At 38.1% G+C, this 18,772-nt stretch overlaps 1 protein-coding gene across 1 annotated transcript; it reads right to left on the reverse strand.

Moving 5' to 3' along the window:
- Positions 1 to 1,294: 1,294 nt before the first annotated feature.
- Positions 1,295 to 14,595, reverse strand: LOC139029624 (olfactory receptor 7E178-like). Its single transcript, XM_070458616.1, has 2 exons — positions 14,365 to 14,595; positions 1,295 to 3,161 (listed from the first exon to the last, which is right to left on the reverse strand). The coding sequence occupies exon 2, from the start codon at positions 3,027 to 3,029 to the stop codon at positions 2,193 to 2,195; it is 837 nt and encodes a 278-aa protein (XP_070314717.1). The 5' UTR covers positions 3,030 to 3,161; positions 14,365 to 14,595; the 3' UTR covers positions 1,295 to 2,192.
- Between the last annotated feature and the right edge of the window lie 4,177 nt (positions 14,596 to 18,772).

Below are 18,772 nucleotides of genomic sequence, written 5' to 3' on the forward strand. Positions count from 1 at the left end.
ACGTTTAATTTCCAAAATTTACAAGTAGCTCATACAACTCAGTACCAGAAAAACAAACAACCCAATCAAAAAGTGGAAAAAGAAACCTAAACAGACATTTCCCCAAAGAAGACATAAGATGGCTAAACACATGAAACAAACATATGAAAAATGCTCAATGTTGCTCATTATTAGAGAAATGAAAATCAAAACTACAATGAAATATCACCTCACACCTGTCAGAATGGCCATCATCAAAAAGTCTACAAACAATAAATACTGGAGAGGGTGTGGAGAGAAGGGAACAAACACTATTGCACTGCTGGTTGGAATGTAAATTGATACAGCCACTATGGAAGACAGTATGGACATTCCTTAAAAAAAACTAGGAATAAAACCACCATATGACCCAGCAATCCCACTCCTAGGCATATACCCTGAGGAAACCAAAATTGAGAAAGACACATGTATCCCACTGGTCATTGCAGCACTATTTACAATAGCTAGAACATGAAAGCAACCTAGATGCCCATCAACAAATGAATGGATAAAGAAGTGTGGTACATATACACAATGGGATATTACTCAGCCATGAAAAGGGATGCATTTGAATCAGTTCTAATGACATGGATGAACCTAGAGCCTATTATACAGAGTGAAGTAAATCAGAAATAGAAAGATAAATATTGTATTCTAACACATATATATGGAATCTAGAAAAATGGTTCTGAAGAGTTTATTTGCAGGGCAGCAATGGAGAAACAGACATAGAGAATAGACTTATGGAAATGGGGAGAGGGGAGGAGAGGGTGAGATGTATGGAAAGAGTAACATGGAAACTTTCATTACCATATGTAAAATAGATAGCCAATGGGAATTTGCTGTATGGCTCAGGAAACTCAAACAGGGGTTCTGTATCAACCTAGGGGTGTGGGATGGGAAGCGAGATGGGAGGGATGTTCAAAAGGGAGGGGATATATGTATACCTATGGCTGATTCATGTTGAGGTTTGACAGAAAACAACAAAATTCTGTAAAGCAATTACCCTTCAATAAAATAATTAATTAATTTTTTTAATGTTTTAAAAAAGAAACAAAACCCAAAATAAAATAAAAAAAGAAAGAAAGAATCATGTGGTCTTGCGTTGTCCTGGTTTTAAGTAAAAATAAAAGACAATTTTCACTTTCATCAAAGAGTTTTATTGAACAACATATTCAATGCTTTGTTCTACTAATTTCTGCCATATTCCAGGCAACTTCATAATTAATAGTTGAATGATTATGAGTTTTCTGTTGACTAATTCTGGAGGCTTTTCATGGAGTACTGCTTTCAGTTGGTCTAACTGGGAGCATTAATTGTTGGAATTAATTATTTGGTTTTCTAGGAGGAGCTCATATTAATAACAGAGGACTCCTTTCAAATTCCACCATATACAACATCACCTTCTTTGGGTGACCACCACCCTTTGGTGTGGCTGGTGGTGATTCACTTCACTTGCACCATGATCTCTTCCATTCCACATGATTACAGTATCCACTGTACATTGCCTGTCACAATTTGTTTTAAAAACAACATTTTCACTACATTTAAGTAGAGAATCACAAGCAGAAATATGGCCAAGAGGTTTTTTCACTTATGTGAAATCCAGATATCAAAGCAGTAAACATAATCAAGCTGGTGCAAATTATATTCTCACCTAATATCTTGATTTGATCGCTATCAACTTCAACTCGTCTACCTAACCATGGAGCATCATCCAGTGAGTAATCTCCAGTACAGAACTTCACAAACCACTTTGGACATGTTCAATCAGTCACAGCACCTTCTACACAAATCCTTTTTCGTCTTTCAGTTGAGATTTTACCTTTCTTGAAATAATAAAGCACAATATGCCAAAAAATAAAAATAAAAAATAAAGTGGCCAAAAAAAGGAAATGATTCATCTTTCAAGGATGCTTGCACCACCAAAGAAAATTATTGAATCTCCATAGATATAATGAGATTCAGTCAAGGAGTGATTATGATACACAAAAGGTCCTCAGTGTCCCTACTGTCATGTTAAACCATGGAAGAGAAGCAATATTCAGGTGAAAAGCAAAGAAAGGCAAGGGGATCATAAGACTTACAAAAAACATGAGAGAGGTAGAATTTTTATATCTCCAGGTTTAGTTTTGCTACATTCTCAAGACTACACTCAAATGGGTGGCCAGGTCCTAAGAAGAGATTGTTCTTCTAAGGAGCCTCCACAAGGCCCTTTTGATGTCTTTGTTCCTCAGGCTGTAGATGAAGGGGTTCAGCATGGGAGTGACCACAGAGTACATCACCGAGGCTGCTACATTCTTCCTGGGAGATTGTGAAACAGCTGAGCTGAGATACTCACCTAGGGCTGTTCCATAAAATAAGCAAACAACTGTCAGGTGAGAACCACAGGTGGAGAAGGCTTTATACCTCCCACCTGATGAGGGGGCTCTCAGAATGGAGACAAGAATTTTATAGTAAGAGAAAAAGATTCCTGAGGTAGGGAGAAAACCAGACATGGCACCAATAATATACCTGACTGTACTATTTGTGAGTATGTCAGAACAGGCAAGGTTGAGGAGTTGAGAAGGGCCACAGAAGAAACTAGAAATTTCTACATTCTCGAAGCAGGGAAGTTGTAGCACAATCACATTGTGCACCTGGGAGTCCAAAAGACTAACCATAAAAGACACCAAAACTAAGCAGGAACAGGTGCGTGGGTTCATGATGACCATGTAATGCAGTGGGTGACAGATGGCCACAAACCTGTCATAGGCCATCACTGTAAGAAGAGTACAATCCATATACCCAAAAAGGATAAAAGTAGACATCTGTGTCAGGCAGCCTGTGTAGGAGATGACTCTGCTGTGACTTTGGATGTTCAAAATCATCTTAGGGATGGTGGTGGAGACGAAACTGATGTCAGCCAAGGACAGGTTGGAGAGGAAGAAGTACATGGGAGTGTGGAGGTGGGGATCAGAGGTGACAGCCAGGATGATGAACAGGTTCCCCAGCATGGTGACCAGGTACATGGACAGGAACAGGACGCAGAGCAAAGGTTGAAGTTCTGGATCATCTGAGAGTCCCAGGAGGAAAAATTCTGAGACACTTGTTAGATTTCTGATTCTATGTAGGTTGGATATCTTTGGAAAAAGAAAAGAGGACTGGAAAAATAGGAAATACACAAATGGTCATGAAGCACTGTGTCCACATTTTGGATTCAACTAACTTATTTATAAGTTTATATATCCCTGTTCCTTCAACAATATTTCTCACTGTGACAAATTTTATTTGCTTAGAATTTTTCCTCCTTGATTTCCTTGTTATACATGTCTGTCTATAAACTCTTCGATTATAAAACTTCACAGAAAAGTGAAAGGGAACAAGAACATTAGAGGTAATACATCCATGATCTCAGTTAAATACAGCCTACTTCTTTAGAAATAACCAGATCTGTTCTCAAGAGACACTTGTACCCCAATGTTCATCGCAGCACTGTTTATGATAGCCAGGACATGGAAGCAACCTAGAATCCCATCAGCAGATGAATGGATAAGGAAGCTGTGGTACATATACACTATGGAATATTGTTCAGCCATTGAAAATAATACATTTGAATCAGTTCTAATGAGATGGATGAAACTGGAGCCCATTATACAGAGTGAAGTAAGCCAGAAAGATAAACACCAGTATGGTATACTAATGCATATATATGGAATTTAGAAAGATGGTAATGATAACTTTATATGCAAGATAGAAAAAGAGACACAGATGTATAGAACAGACTTTTGGACTATATGGTAGAAGGCGAGGGTGGGATGATCTGGGAGAACAGCATGTATATTATCAATTATGAAACAGGTCGCCAGTGAAACAGATGCATGAGACATGTGCTCTGGGCTGGTGCACTGGGATGACCCAGAGGGATGGGATGGGGAGGGAGCAGGGAGTGGGGATCAGGATGGGAACACATGTAAATGTATGGCAAAAAACACTACAATATTGTAAAGTAATTAGCCTCCAACTAATAAGAATAAATGGAAAAAATAAATAATACAGAAAGAGAAATTCCCTTCCATTTAAGAAAAATTATACTTCAAAGAAATGAAATATTTGTATAAATCTTATTTTATTTAAATTCTATTCTAGATATTTCCTTCATTTGGAATAGTTTTTAAATCTCTATGATATGAAGGACTTGGTCATCTGGATTCTAAATTAAAAATGAATTTTCACAGTCAGAAAACATTTTTAGGTGATATTCAGAGTTTTATTGGTTTCTCTGTCTTCCCTCCTTCATGAAATAAGTGATTACTCAATTATCAGGGTTCTGTTTTAAAAATCACTTAGTATATACTTCAATTGACTTTGGTGGACTGAAAACTTTGATCAGCATGGTTTAATTAAGTGCACATGATCATAGAGCATCAGTGACTATAATTAGAGCTTTAGTGTACAGAGCATTGTCAATGAATAAATAATAATGAAATTTTAGAAATGCTCTTGAAATTTTATTTTTATCTTATACAGTGTTATTTGTTTCCATACCATCTCAGTTAAATGTCTAATGTGTGAGACCACTTTAGATTTTTTGGACTCTATTCTGTGTTGGTGAAATAATACTACCTTATTGTTTTGCTTTTTAGTTTTCAGTTTGTTGTGATTGACAAAATTGCATATATTTGTGTTGTGCCACATGAAGGTTTTGAAAAGATGTTTTGAAAAATGAAAATCATCATTAAAATGATGATTTAATAGAATACAAATCGTGAATAACTACCACAATCAAATTAATTAATGTGTATGTCACCTTACATAGCTTCTATTTGTGCTCACGCACCTATGTGGTAAGTTAGACAGACCTCTCATAGCAGATTTCAAGAACGCAATACAAAATTATTAGCTATAGTCATCAGACTGCATATTAGAGCCCCAGAATGTATTCATTTTATAACAAAAGTTTATATCCTTTGACCAACATTTCTCCACCTTCTCCACTAACAGTTCTCACAACTACAGCTCTTTTTTTTAACTTCTTATTTTATATTAGAGTATAGCCAGTTAACAATGTTGTGTTAGTTTCAGGCGAACAGCAAAGGAACTCAGCCATACATATAAATGTATCCATTCTGTCTCAAAATCCCCTTCCCTCCACACTGCCATGTAACATTGATCAGAGTTCGCTGTGCTATACAGTAAGTCCTTGTTGGTTGTACATGTGTACCTCTGGCCAAATCATGTTGATGCATGGCAAAAACCATCACAATATTTTAATTATCTTCCAGTAAAATAAATAAATCAGTTAAAAATATAAATGTAACAAAGAACAAAAAAAGCATATAGCAGAGTGTACATGTTGATTCCCTTCCTAACTATATCTCCCCTCATGGCTGAGTATTATCTCATTGTTTATATACACACCACATTTTCTTTACCTGTTCATCTGTCAACAGACATGTATTCATATTTTCACTATTTCAAATAATATTGCAATGACAAGTGAATGCACTGAAAAGATTTAAATAGAATAATCCCAACACATCTAGCAGTTTCCTTATCCATGAAATTATGATAGTAATTGAACCTACCGAATAGGACCATTCAAGAAAGCTTTTAAAAATCATTTATATAGATTTGACCAATGATTCTCACTTCCATTTCATCCGTTACTTATATGTGCTCATTTAAAAATGGTTAGTTACCCCAACTTCAGCCCAGAACCAATTTCAGGATCTCTAGTGGTGAGTATCTTGGTCTCCCTTCTGTGAACCAGGGCTTGATCAACACTGCCTTAGAATGAATATTGCCCAACACTTAGAAAAATCTCCATGAATATTATTGATTAATACTGTCATGAATACCCCATCTATTCTTTTTTTGTCATTTATTTTTATTAGTTGGAGGCTAATTACTTTACAATATTGTAGTGGTTTTTGTCATACACTGACATGAATCAGCCATGGATTTACATGTATTCCCCATCCCAATCCCCCCTCCCACCTCCCTCTCTGCCCGATCCCTCTGGGTCTTACTAGTGCACCAGCCCTGAGCACTTGTCTCATGCATCCAACCTGGGCTGGTGATCTGTTTCACCATAGGTAATATACATGTTTCTATGCTGTTCTCTCTGAACATCCCACCCTCGCCTTCTCCCAGAGTCTAAAAGTCTGTTCTGTACATCTGTGTCTCTTTTTCTGTTTTGCATATAGGGTTATCGTTACAATCTTTCTAAATTCCATATATATGCGTTAGTATACTGTATTGGTCTTTATCTTTCTGGCTTACTTCACTCTGTATAATGGGCTCCAGTTTCATCCATCTCATTAGAACTGATTCAAATGAATTCTTTTTAATGGTTGAGTAATATTTCATGGTGTATATGTACCACAGCTTCCTTATCCATGCATCTGCTGATGGGCATCTAGGTTGCTTCTATGTCCTGGCTATTATAAACAGTGCTGCAATGAACATTGGGGGTACACGTGTCTCTTTCAGATCTGGTTTCCTTAGTGTGTATGCCAAGCAGTGGGATTGCTGGGTCATATGGCAGTTCTATTTCCAGCTTTTTAAGGAATCTCCACACTGTTCTCCATAGCGGCTGTATTAGTTTGCACACCCAGCAACAGTGTAAGGGTTCTCTTCTCTCCACACCCTCTCCAGCATTTATTGCTTGTAGACTTTTGGATAGCAGCCATTCCAACTGGCATGTAATGGTATCTCATTGAGGTTTTGATTTGCATTTCTCTGATAATGAGTGATGTTGAGCATCTTTTCATGTGTTTGTTAGCCATCTGTATATCTTCTTTGGAGAGATGTCTGTTTATATCTTTGGCCCATTTTTTTGATTGGGTCATCTATTTTTCTGAAATTGAGCTGCAGGAGTTGCTTGTATATTTTTGAGATTAGTCCTTCATCTGTTTCTTCATTTGCTATTATTTTCTCCCATTCTGAAGGCTGTCTTTTCACTTTGCTTATAGTTTCCTTTGTTGTGCAAAAACTTTTAAGTTTCATTAGGTCCCATTTGTTTATCTTTGCTTTTATTTCCAATATTCTTGGAGGTGGCTCATAGAGGATCCTGCTGTGATTTATGTCAGATAGTGTTTTGCCTATGTTCTCCTCTAGGAGTTTTATAGTTTCTGGTCTTACATTTAGATCTTTAATCCATTTTGAGTTTATTTTTGTGTATGGTGTTAGAGAGTGTTCTAGTTTCATTCTTTTACAAGTGGTTGGCCAGTTTTCCCAGCACCACTCGTTAAAGAGGTTGTCTTTTATCCACTGTATATTCTTGCCTCCTTTGTCGAAGATAAGGTGTCCATAGGTACGTGGATTTATCTCTGGGCTTTCTATTTTGTTCCATTGATCTATATTTCTGTCTTTGTGCCAGTACCATACTGTCTTGATGACTGTGGCTTTGTAGTAGAGCCTGAAGTCAGGCAGGTTGATTCCTCCAGTTCCATTCTTCTTTCTCAAGATTGCTTTGGCTATTCGAGGTTTTTTGTATTTCCATACAAATTGTGAAATTATTTGTTCTAGTTCTGTGAAGAATACCGTTAGTAGCTTGATGGGGATTTCATTGAATCTATGGATTGCTTTAGGTAGTATACTCATTTTCACAATATTGATTCTCCCAATCCATGAACACGGTATCCACCTATTCTTAAAATATAGGCTTTTAATAGTATTGCTTCAGATCCCACATATTATAGAGATTTGAAACATTAATGATAAAATTCAACTTCTCTTGGAATCTCAGTTCTATCCCATTCCTGTGCATCAGTTCAGTTCAGTTCAGTTGCTCAGTCGAGTCCTTCTCTTTGTTACCCCATGAATCGCTGCACGCCAGGTATCCCTGTCCATCACCAACTCCCGGAGTTTACTCAAACTAATGTCCATCGAGTTGGTGATGCCATCCAACCATCTCATCCTCTGTCGTCCCCTTCTCCTCCTGCCCCCAATCCATCCCAGCATCAGGGTCTCTTCCAATGAGTCAACTCTTCGTTTGAGGTGGCCAAAGTACTGGAGTTCCTCTGCATACATGTCCCCAAAAGCAACTGGTGTGATGAACTTGATAGATGTTTCCTTGTAAATGTTTCCATAATGTCAATATTCATTTGACATTATGCATAACCAGCTTTAAAAACTTTTCCCTAAATAGAATACTATCCATATTGCCTCTGAATGTACTTCTTTACACAACATTTTGGTTAAGTATCTTGTGAAGTACATATAACTACATCAAACAATTTCCTGACACATGTTATTACATAAGGAAAGATACCATTTTATTCGGTTAGTAAATTTATATAAATTAATTTCACTTTAACAAATTTTACACATTTAAATGCAGTAATATATAATTTATTTTATATATTAAATAAGTATTCAGTTTACATTACATATATTATTTTTTATTTATATCAGTTTTTGCTTACAACAATCCTATGAAAGTTCTTGTACATCTCTCTGTTTCAGACAAATGGAAATTAGTATATAACATGTGAGTGGTGATTAGTTAAGTTCTCAAAATGGGTGCATAACCAGTTTGGTGTGTGCGTGTGCTCAGTCATGTCTGACTCTTTGTGATCCCATGGACTGGAGCCAGCCAGGCTCCTCTGTCCATGGGATTCTCCAGGCAAGAATACTGGAATGGGTTGCCATTTCCTTCTCCAGGGGATCTTCCTGACCCAGGGATTGAACCCGGGCCTTCTGCATCACAGGTAGATTCTATGTTGTCTGAGCCTCCAAGGAAGCTAATTCCCTATATTTGTTTCAGTGCAAAAATAACATTCTGTCAACTGCATGCATACCATTTTCACCTTATATAGGAAATCTTTTCAACCTTAAATTTCAAAGCTGTACTTCAATGCATGATTATTCATTGAAAACCTTACAGTCATCCATGTTAGTGCCATTATGACCTCTGTAAACTGTGGCCTCAGTCCAATGATTCACAGATACTCACTGAATGAAAAGAGGATGAAACAATTCTCTACCTTCCTTTCACCTCTGGGACCCAAGTAGGTTTGAAAAGGAACACATGAGCTACAGTGGAGGTGACTGAGAGCTAGTACATGAAAAAGCAGATCAGTGATTTCAGTCCTGGGTCTTTTACCCCTGTAAGTGAAATGTGTGCAAATATCTCAAGCTCTCTGTGCTTCTCTTCTTCCTGGACATAAAGATCTACCACCCACTCTAGAATAAATGTGGCACCAAAGGGGAGTTGGAAACAATACTTGGTCATTTGTATAAAAAATTTTAATCATTATTGGGATAGTGTGTTTATTAATAGGGCTTCCCAGGAGGCACTAGTGGTAAAGAACCCACCTGCCAATGCAGGAGACATGAGATGTAGGTTTGACCCCTGAATCAGAAAGATCCCTTGGAGGAGGGCATAGCAACCCATTCCAGTATTCTTGTCTGCAAAACTCCATGGACAGAGGGGTCTGGTGGGCTACAGTCCATGGGGTTGCAAATAGTCAGACACAACTGAAGTGAGTTAGCAGGCATGCATGTTTATTAATAAAATACAATGCCCCCAAAATGTAATGATGTATCATGGAGTATATGGCAGAGAGATCAAAGCCTTTCCTGTCTCAGAGCTGGAGCACAGTTAACGTGAAATCATAAAGTAAGTCTCAGCCCATGCATTCAAATGTACATGCCCTATTCTTTTCTCTTTTATTCCCCTGTATTCATGAAAAATTCTTCAATGATTTCTCAGTGATTGAATGCTGCAGATGCTATTAAATGGAAAATAGCAACTTTCAAAGAAAGTCCACGACATAGACAGAAACTAATAGTACTTTAACTTGTCACAAGTCCTGTGGGACATTCTGAAAAGGATGAAAAAAACTGGCACAAATGGTCCACTGTGTAGAAGCCATATTGCTCACAAGTAGTTTCTATGAAAAACAGAAGAATTCAACACTTAACCGGGTTTGTTTATCCTTAGTGTCTCCTCTGTGCCAACTTATAGGTTTTAGAGAATCAGAAATAAATGAGCTTCACTCAGTTTTCTTCATCTATGAAGAATGTACTCATAGAAACAAAAATAAAATGTCCTGTCAGGGATGTGGGGAAACCACATCAGATCTCGAGATATTTAAATCTGATGACGTGAAAATTACCCTTATCATTATTAGTAACAAAATCAATTATGCATTTTTCCCTTTCTTTGTGCATCCATCACATAGTTATTGCATTGAGGGTAGGCATTATTTGCTTAGTCCCAATTCAGTGGTTCTGCATGAAAGGGGAATCACTCAGTTGATAATCTTAAGTCTCAAGATTCTAAGAAATTGCTCCACAACACACTAAGAATGAGTGGAGCAAGCATGATTCAAAATTAAGGTTTTCTTCTCTGAGTCCCATGCCCTAAATTTCATTTTCAGACTTTCTGAAAGTTTTCAGCAGAGATAGAGAGGTATAACTACAGATGCATATGGAGTATATTATTTTAAACATTTTCATTTTCCTGCATAGGACTGGACCACAGGACTGATTTTGTGTCTCCTTTCGTGATTGACTTAGCTCATTATAACTATAGAGGAGACAGTGGACGGGTGAAGTGAAATCACAGAACAGCATGAACAGAGATCTACCCTGAAGTATCAGGTGCCGATTATTTCTATGGCTTCATCTGTGATTTCAGACGTTCTTCCCATAGTTGGTGTGGAAAGTGCTACCTACTGCCCAACACTGTATCCTCCAGGAAATTCCAAGGGGAAGGGCACAGTAAGCAGGGAGTGCCAGGAAGCGACAGGACTGTTTGGGTGAAAAGGGGAAGACTGCCCAGATGCCGTGTGTCTGGAGTCAGTCTCCCCAGACTGATGGGCTTCAGACTTTAATACTTTCTAACTCATGGACTGGTAGATGAGACATAAAATGCTATGCTTCTTTCCTCTTTTTAAAATTATAATTATGTGTGCACTAACAATTTGGGAGAGATTGTGCAGACAGAATTGAACAAGAAACATAAAACATACCTCAGAGCCTGACACTTAAGAAGCCTTGAACAACAGTACATGATGTTAGGATCAGTTTTATCCTCCTCATTCTCATCACTGCTTTCATATTATTTAAATGAGTGAAGGGAAGTTTACAGACCCATTAGCTGCTCTGGTGGGAAGGATGCCAGATGGAACCAGAACCAGTAAGGCATATGAAGAACTCTGAATGAGAGTTCTCATATGCCAACCAGAACCTAATACATAAATTTCAAAAGTCTCTATTCCAAAACCATGTAGATGGGTGCCTTCCTACCTTTTTATGAAAACTATCGTGTTTGCTGCTTTTGAGGATGGAATAATGCTCAAACAGTCCCTCTGTCAATTACTGTCTCCCTCTGCACTTACTGGGCTGGGCTGCATCTCTGCTGGAGCATGACCAAGAAGCACAGACTCACTGCCCCTCTCCTGCCTGGTGTGTGATGAAGTCTCAGGGTTCCTCCTCAGAATGGGAAAGAAGACACACTCAGATTGGGCCTTCTGATGCAGGTTCCTCCAAAGGATGGAGACATAAGTGTGGATTCATAATATTAGAACAGGCAAACTAAAGAACTGGAGGCATTGGCCAATTATTTTCAGTGGTATGACCTTAGTGCTCAATGCCCAAAGCTCATCATTAGCCAGTTGGTCTGTTTTGTCCCAATCTCTGGAGACTTGTTAATACTAACAGAAAGGAAAAGGAGAAAAGTGAGTGTCCTGGGAATGTCCCTCCTCTCCTCAGGTGGTTGTGCACCTCTCCTCTTTACTTCTTACTTTCAAATTGTGGGAGGACAACATAAAATTCAGACTTTTTTCTCAATTTAATCACACAATGTGTGATTTTGAAATTTGTAAGTCCACTTTATTTATCATGAAATCTAGGTGTATTAAGACTTCTATACCAAGGATATGATACACTTTCCATTTTCTCAGTTAATAGTTGTCTGTAAGTATAAATTTTTATTTTCATTGCCTTACTCCTTGCTTTGAGTGGCATTTTATATCATGAAGATTTACATTTTGTCTCTAATTTGAATGAGTCTTTGTTTCCGAGTTTTTCTCTAATGGAATTATGTTGCCATATTAGAAAAATATTTTTATTTTTTTAAAAAATTTATTGAACATAAATGATTTACAATGGTGTGTTAGTTTCAGGTGTACAGGAAAGTGAATCATTTATACATCATATACACCTGCTCTTTTTTAGATTTCTCCCATATTAGTCACTACAGGGTATTGAAAAGAGTTCCCTATGCTATACAGTAGGCCCTTATTAGTTATATATTTTTATATATAGTTGTGTGTATATGTCAATCCCAAGCTCCCATGAAGGGTATCCCCTCATTACCCCATAGTAACTATAAGTTTAGTTTCAATATCTATAACTCTATTTCTATTTGCAGATAAATTGATTTGCACCTTCTGTTTTTTTAAAGATTCCACATATAAGTGACACCATGATATTTGTTTTTCTCTGTCTGACTTACTTCACTGAGTATGACAATCTCTAGGTCCATCCATTTTGCTGCAAATGACATTATTTCATTCTTTTTATGGATGAGTATTATTGTATTGTATATATTTAAAACACCTTCTGCATTCATTCCTATGTGGTGGACATTTAGGTTACTTCCATGCCTTGGTTATTGTAAATAGTGCTGCAATGAACATTGGGGTGCTCATGATTTTCTCCAGATATATGCTCAGGAGTGGGATTGCTGGTTCATATATGGTAGTTCTATTACTTTTTTAAAAACCTCCATATTATTCTCCACAGTGGCTGTATCACTGTGTATTGCCACCTACAGTGTAGGAGGGTTTACAGCTCTCCACACCCTGTCCAGCATTTATGATTTGTAGATTTTTTGATGATGGTCATTCTGACTGATGAGAGGTGATATTTCATTGTAGTTTTGATTTGCATTTCTCCAGTAATTAGTGATGTTGAGCCTCTTTTCATGTGCTTTCTATTTTTTTAATAATGCAAACAATAAACTTGTATCAGGAGTGATACAGCATATAATATTTTAAAAGTTAGACAAATCTTAAATTTAATAATTTCACAATTAAAATGGCTTTTTTATTCTCCCAGGTAGTAAACCATATAATAAAAGAAAAAAAAAAAAAAAGAAATTCATCATATGCTTTTTAGCCATCTGTATGGCGTCTTTGGAGAAATGTCTATTTAGATTTTCTGCTCATTTTTTTTTCCATTTATTTTTATTAGTTGGAGGCTAATTACTTTACAGCATTGCAGTGGTTTTTGTCATACATTGAATTAGCCATGGATTTACATGTATTCCCCATCCCGGTCCCCCCTCCCACCTCCCTCTCCACCCGATCCCTCTGGGTCCTCCCAGTGCACCAGGCCTGAGCACTTGTCTCATGCATCCAACCTGGGCTGGTGATCTGTTTCACCCTAGATATACATGTTTCGATGCTGTTCTCTTGAAACATCCCACCCCCGGGTTCTCCCATAGAGTCCACAAGTCTGTTCTATATATCTGAGTCTCTTTTTCTTTTTTTGCATATAGGGTTATCGTTACCATCTTTCTAAATTCCGTATATATGTGTTAGTATACTGTAATGGTCTTTATCTTTCTGGCTTACTTCGCTCTGTATAATGGGCTCCAGTTTCACCCATCTCATTAGAACTGATTCAAATGAATTCTTTTTAACGGCTGAGTAATATTCCATGGTGTATATGTACCACAGCTTCCTCATCCATTCATCTGCTGATGGGCATCTAGGTTGCTTCCATGTCCTGGCAATTATAAACAGTGCTGCGATGAACATTGGGGTGCACGTGTCTCTTTCAGATCTGGTTTCCTTGGTGTATATGCCTAGAAGTGGTATTGCTGGGTCATATGGCAGTTCTATTTCCAGTTTTTTAAGAAATCTCCACACTGTTTTCCATAGCGGCTGTACTAGTTTGCATTCCCACCAACAGTGTAAGAGGGTTCCCTTTTCTCCACACCCTCTCCAGCATTTATTAAGGGAGTCTTAATTTTCTGCTCATTTTTAAAAATTTGTTTGTTAATGTGAAATGGACTAAAGATCTAAATTTAAGACCAGTTACTATAATATAAAACTACTGGAAGAAAAATTAGGCAGAACACTCTCTGACATAAATTGCAGCAGCATCTTTTTTGATTAACCTTCTAGAGTGCTGAAAGTAAAAACAAAAATAAACAAATGGGACCTAATTAAACTCAAAAACCTTTGAGCAGCAAAGGAACCCATAAACAAACAAAAAGACAATCCTCAGAATGGAGAAAATATTTGCAAATGGAGCAACCCACAAGAGATTGATCTCCCAAATATACGAAGAGCTCATGCAGGCTCAGTATAAAAAAAACCAAAGTCTTTAGTTTTTACTTACTATTTGGTAACTGAAATTTGCTGAAATGCTTCAGAGCACCTCCAAGAAGTTTGCAGTCAAGATATTGCTTGGGGTTGCAGGCAACAGAAGTCTTGATGAACAGAGAATCACTTTCAAGCTCACTCACAGGTCTTTTGGTAGGATTCGCAAGTACCCAGGATATTATTCAGAGAATTCCAGAAATTCCTTGTTACATGGGCCCCTGAAGGAGTAGGGCACAACATGGAAGCTGGATTTCTATCAACCAAAAGAGAAAGAGAGAAGCAGTAAGAAGAAAGCCAGATTTATGTTTTTACTCTAATGCCTGTCATGACTTCCCAATATTTCTTTCTCATTGTTATAATTGAGTCACGATATGCAACTCAAGTCAATGGGCAGGAAATAAACAGTAATAACAAGAGTTGGGATCAGTGAGATCATCTCAGATCCTGCCCACCACACAGGCCTCATCCACTGTAAGGACTTTGTTCTCCAAGCAATTCAAGACTCAAATCCTGTCCATCTGCATTCCTGCATATTCCCAAATTCATTGAACCACCATGATATCAACAAAAATTCCCTGGACAGAAATGAGCATATGGGTAGACCTTTCCCTTCACTGAATACTTCTGCAGACCCCACTCTACAGCTTAAGGTTATGCAGTCTCAAGTAGACCCCTGTTTTCTGATACACTAGGAGAGCACCTCCATCATTAGACCAATATGCAGCCATTCCATTGACAGATGTAACAAATGTTCCCAGTGAATCTAATTCATTCTCACTAAAGAGGAATCAGCTCACTCCAGAACATATTTTCTTCACATTCTTTTGTGTTCTCAACTCTTGAAGACTCTAATAAAGTATGGTTTTTGCTTATGTGTTTTCTTCCAGTGGATAAAGTGAGATGTAAGTGAGTAGTAGTGTGATGTAACCTTCTAAATCCTGTCCATGCAGCCTTTCTGACTCACAGAACTCTGTGCTGAGGATTGCAGAGAATGGTTTATCATTAAACAATATGAAGAAAACTTTAATTTATACCAAATTCAAATTCAATATCCAGGAAAGGATGTTATTTACCTGTGTGGGAATAAGAAACAAAGAATATTGTTAGGGGAGTGGTTTTTCAGTCGCTCAGTCTGCTCTGACTCTTTGCAATCCCGTGGACTTAGCATGCCAGGCTTCCCTGTCCTTCACCATCTTCCACAGTTTGCTCAAACTCATGTCCCTTGAGTTGGTGATGCCATCCAACTATCTCATCCTGTCTTCTCCTCCTGTCCTCAATCTTTGCCAGCATCAGGGTCTTTTCCAATGAGTCAGCTATTCGCATCAGGTGGCCAAAGGATTGGAGCTTCAGCTTCAATACAGTCCTTTCAATGAATATTCAGGGTTGGTTTCTTTTAGGATTGAGTGGTTTGATCTCCTTGCTGTCCAAAGGATACTCAAGAGTCTTCTCCAGCACGACAGTTCAAAGACATCAGTTCTTCAGCACTCAGTCCTTTCTATTGTCCAGCTCTCACATCCATACATAACTACTGGAAAAACCATAGCTTTGACTATAAGGACCTTGGTCAGGAAAGTGATGTCTCTGCTTTTTAATACACTGTCTAGGATTGGCATTACTTTTCTTCCAAGGAGTAAGTGTCTTTTAATTTCATGTCTGCATTCACCATCTGCAGTAATTTTGGAGCCCAAGAAAATAAAGTCTGTCACTATTTCCATTGTTTCCCCATCTATTTGTCGAAAAGTGATGGGACCAATTAGTCAAGATCACACGGCAGATATGTAGAAGTGGATATGAGAGAGAGAGACTGAGTGTTGAGGCATTTAAAATAATGAGCCCAAATAAAATAAAATAAAATAATGAGTCCAGTGCAAAATATATATTATTAAACAGAAGTTATTCGATAGTGAATAGAATGGATAAGATAAGCTACTAGTTTCAGTGACAAAAGGGCATCCCAGGTGGTGTGGTGTTAAAGAATCCACCTGCCATTGCAGGAGACATGGGTTCAATTCCTGGGTTAAGAAGATCCCTTGGAGGAGGAAATGGCAAACCACCCCAGTATTCTTGCCTGGGAAATCTCATGGACAGAGTAGCCTGGCAGGCTACAGTCCATGGGGTCGCAAAGAGTCAGACACAATTGAAGCAACTGATCATCAGTAACAAACATGATTTCCAGCAGATGTGATATGAAAACCAGTAATAGTTATATTTGGGCCATAAAATGTGATATATGCTTCATACTCTTCCCAGTTCCCATGATGAGTATCCTTTACTAAGTGGTAAGTAAGCAGAGGTGGATTAGAGAAAGTGGAAGTGAGTGTTGGGGTCATTTAAATATTTGGACAGTAGCAAAAATAATATTAACCTGAACTCATGGCATGTTGTGTAGAAGGGATATGATATCAGAGTCTCTGCCAAAGATGTGTGTACAGGACATAGTGTATGAAACACACAGATACTGATGTGTATATAGTAAACTTAGTGATTACCTTTTCTCAATTCCTCTTCACAAACCTGATGAGTATCATTTCAGAAAATGGGAATGTTTTCACCATGTGAAATGAAATTGAGAAATGTCTATCCTCACTTTTCCTCCATTTGTTATTTGTAGTACTTTTCAAACCCCAACCTATATTCTGTGAGTCTTAACCTTTTGTTTTCTTTCCTTTTTTAAGTTAATTTATTTGGAGGATAATTACTTTACAATATTGTGGTAACCTCTGCCATACATCAACATGAATCAGTCATAGGCATGCATGTCCCCTCCCTCCCACCCCACTATTTCTGTTTTGTGCCTGTTTTTAAAATCCCATGTATAAGTGATACCATATGATATTTGTCTTTCTCTGAGGTACTTCACCCAGTATGACAACTTCTAGGTTCATCCACGCTGCTGAAAATAGCATTATTTATTTATTTTGTGTGGCTGAGTGGCCACTGGCCAGGAATAATGAAATTAGTTTTTTGAGTGAGAAAATTTAATAGAGTGAGTTGGTTAAAGAGTTACTGAAGGACCGAAAGGCAAGAAAGAATAAAGAAGTAACATAGGAATCCTAAGTGAAGGTTGAAGTTAATGCCCCAAGGGTTTGAAGGGTATGAAGGGACCAGCTGAACTTTAAGGGCACAGAGATTTTACTGACCACTACAGAAAGTATGTAAGATGACAACAAGATGGAGAATAGAGCAGTGATTCAAGCCCCCTAATCCTAGATAACATATTTAAAAGTAGAAACATCACTTTGCCAACAAAGGTCCATCTAGTCAAGGCTATGGTTTTTCCAGTAGTCATGGATGGATGTGAGAGTTGTATGGTGAAGAAAGCTGAGCACCAAAGAATTGATGCTTTTGAACTGTGGTGTTGGAGAAGACTCTTGAGAGTCCCTTGGACTGCAAGAAGATCCAACCAGTCCATCCTAAAGGAGACCATTCCTGGGTGTTCATTGGAAGGACTGATGTTGAAGCTGAAGAGTTGACTCATTGGAAAAGACCCTAATGCTGGGAAGGTTTGGTGGCAGGAAGAGAAGGGGACGACAGAGGATGAGATGGCTGGATGGCATCACTGACTCGATGGACATGGGTTTGGGTAGACTCTTGGCATTGGTGATGGACAGGGAGGCCTGGCGTGCTGCGATTCATGGGGTCACAAAGAGTCGGACACGACTGAGGGACTGAACTGAACTGAACTGAATCCAAAGCAAAGCCCAGGTGTATGATATAGAGAAGCTAAATGAAGAAGATTATCAGAAACAATGTGTAAACACATTGTCTAGTGCTAGAGTAGGCTCTTTATATCTTCCCCCTCCAACCTCTGATCTCTTTCAGATCTTGAACATTTGTGCATGAGCAATTAGGACCCAAGGTTTAGAGGTCACCTTTGAGTGACACATCTGACTTACCTCAGTAGTTTTCTATGTCAGCCATACAGTAGCAACACCTGAGTACTTTTTAAAATCCTCATCCTAAGACCACACCCATCAGTTAAATCGGAATATCTGGTGGTGAGACCCAGTGATCAGTATTTTTAAGCTTCCCAGATGATTTGGATAAAAGCCAAGGTTGATAAGCAGTGACATACATCCTCACACATAACTGCATACAGAGATTTGAAAAATAGAATTTACTATGGAAAATATATGGGCTTCCCTGATGGCTCAGAATCCAACTACAATGTGGTAGACCTATGTTCGATCCCTGTGTTGGAAAGATCCCCTGGAGGAGGGCATGGCAACCCACTCCAGTATTCTTGCCTGGAGAACCCCCATGGACAGAGGAGCCTGGCAGGCTACAGTCCATGGGGTCCCAAAGAGTCAGACACGACTGAAGTGACTAGGCACATACACATAGGAAATACATAAGGGCTGTAGAAAAATTGTAAATTTTCAATATATTAAAAGAAATATTTTTAAGATTTTATTTTTATTAGC

Source organism: Odocoileus virginianus, chromosome 3, assembly GCF_023699985.2.
Source record: "Odocoileus virginianus isolate 20LAN1187 ecotype Illinois chromosome 3, Ovbor_1.2, whole genome shotgun sequence".
Taxonomy (NCBI): domain Eukaryota; kingdom Metazoa; phylum Chordata; class Mammalia; order Artiodactyla; family Cervidae; genus Odocoileus; species Odocoileus virginianus.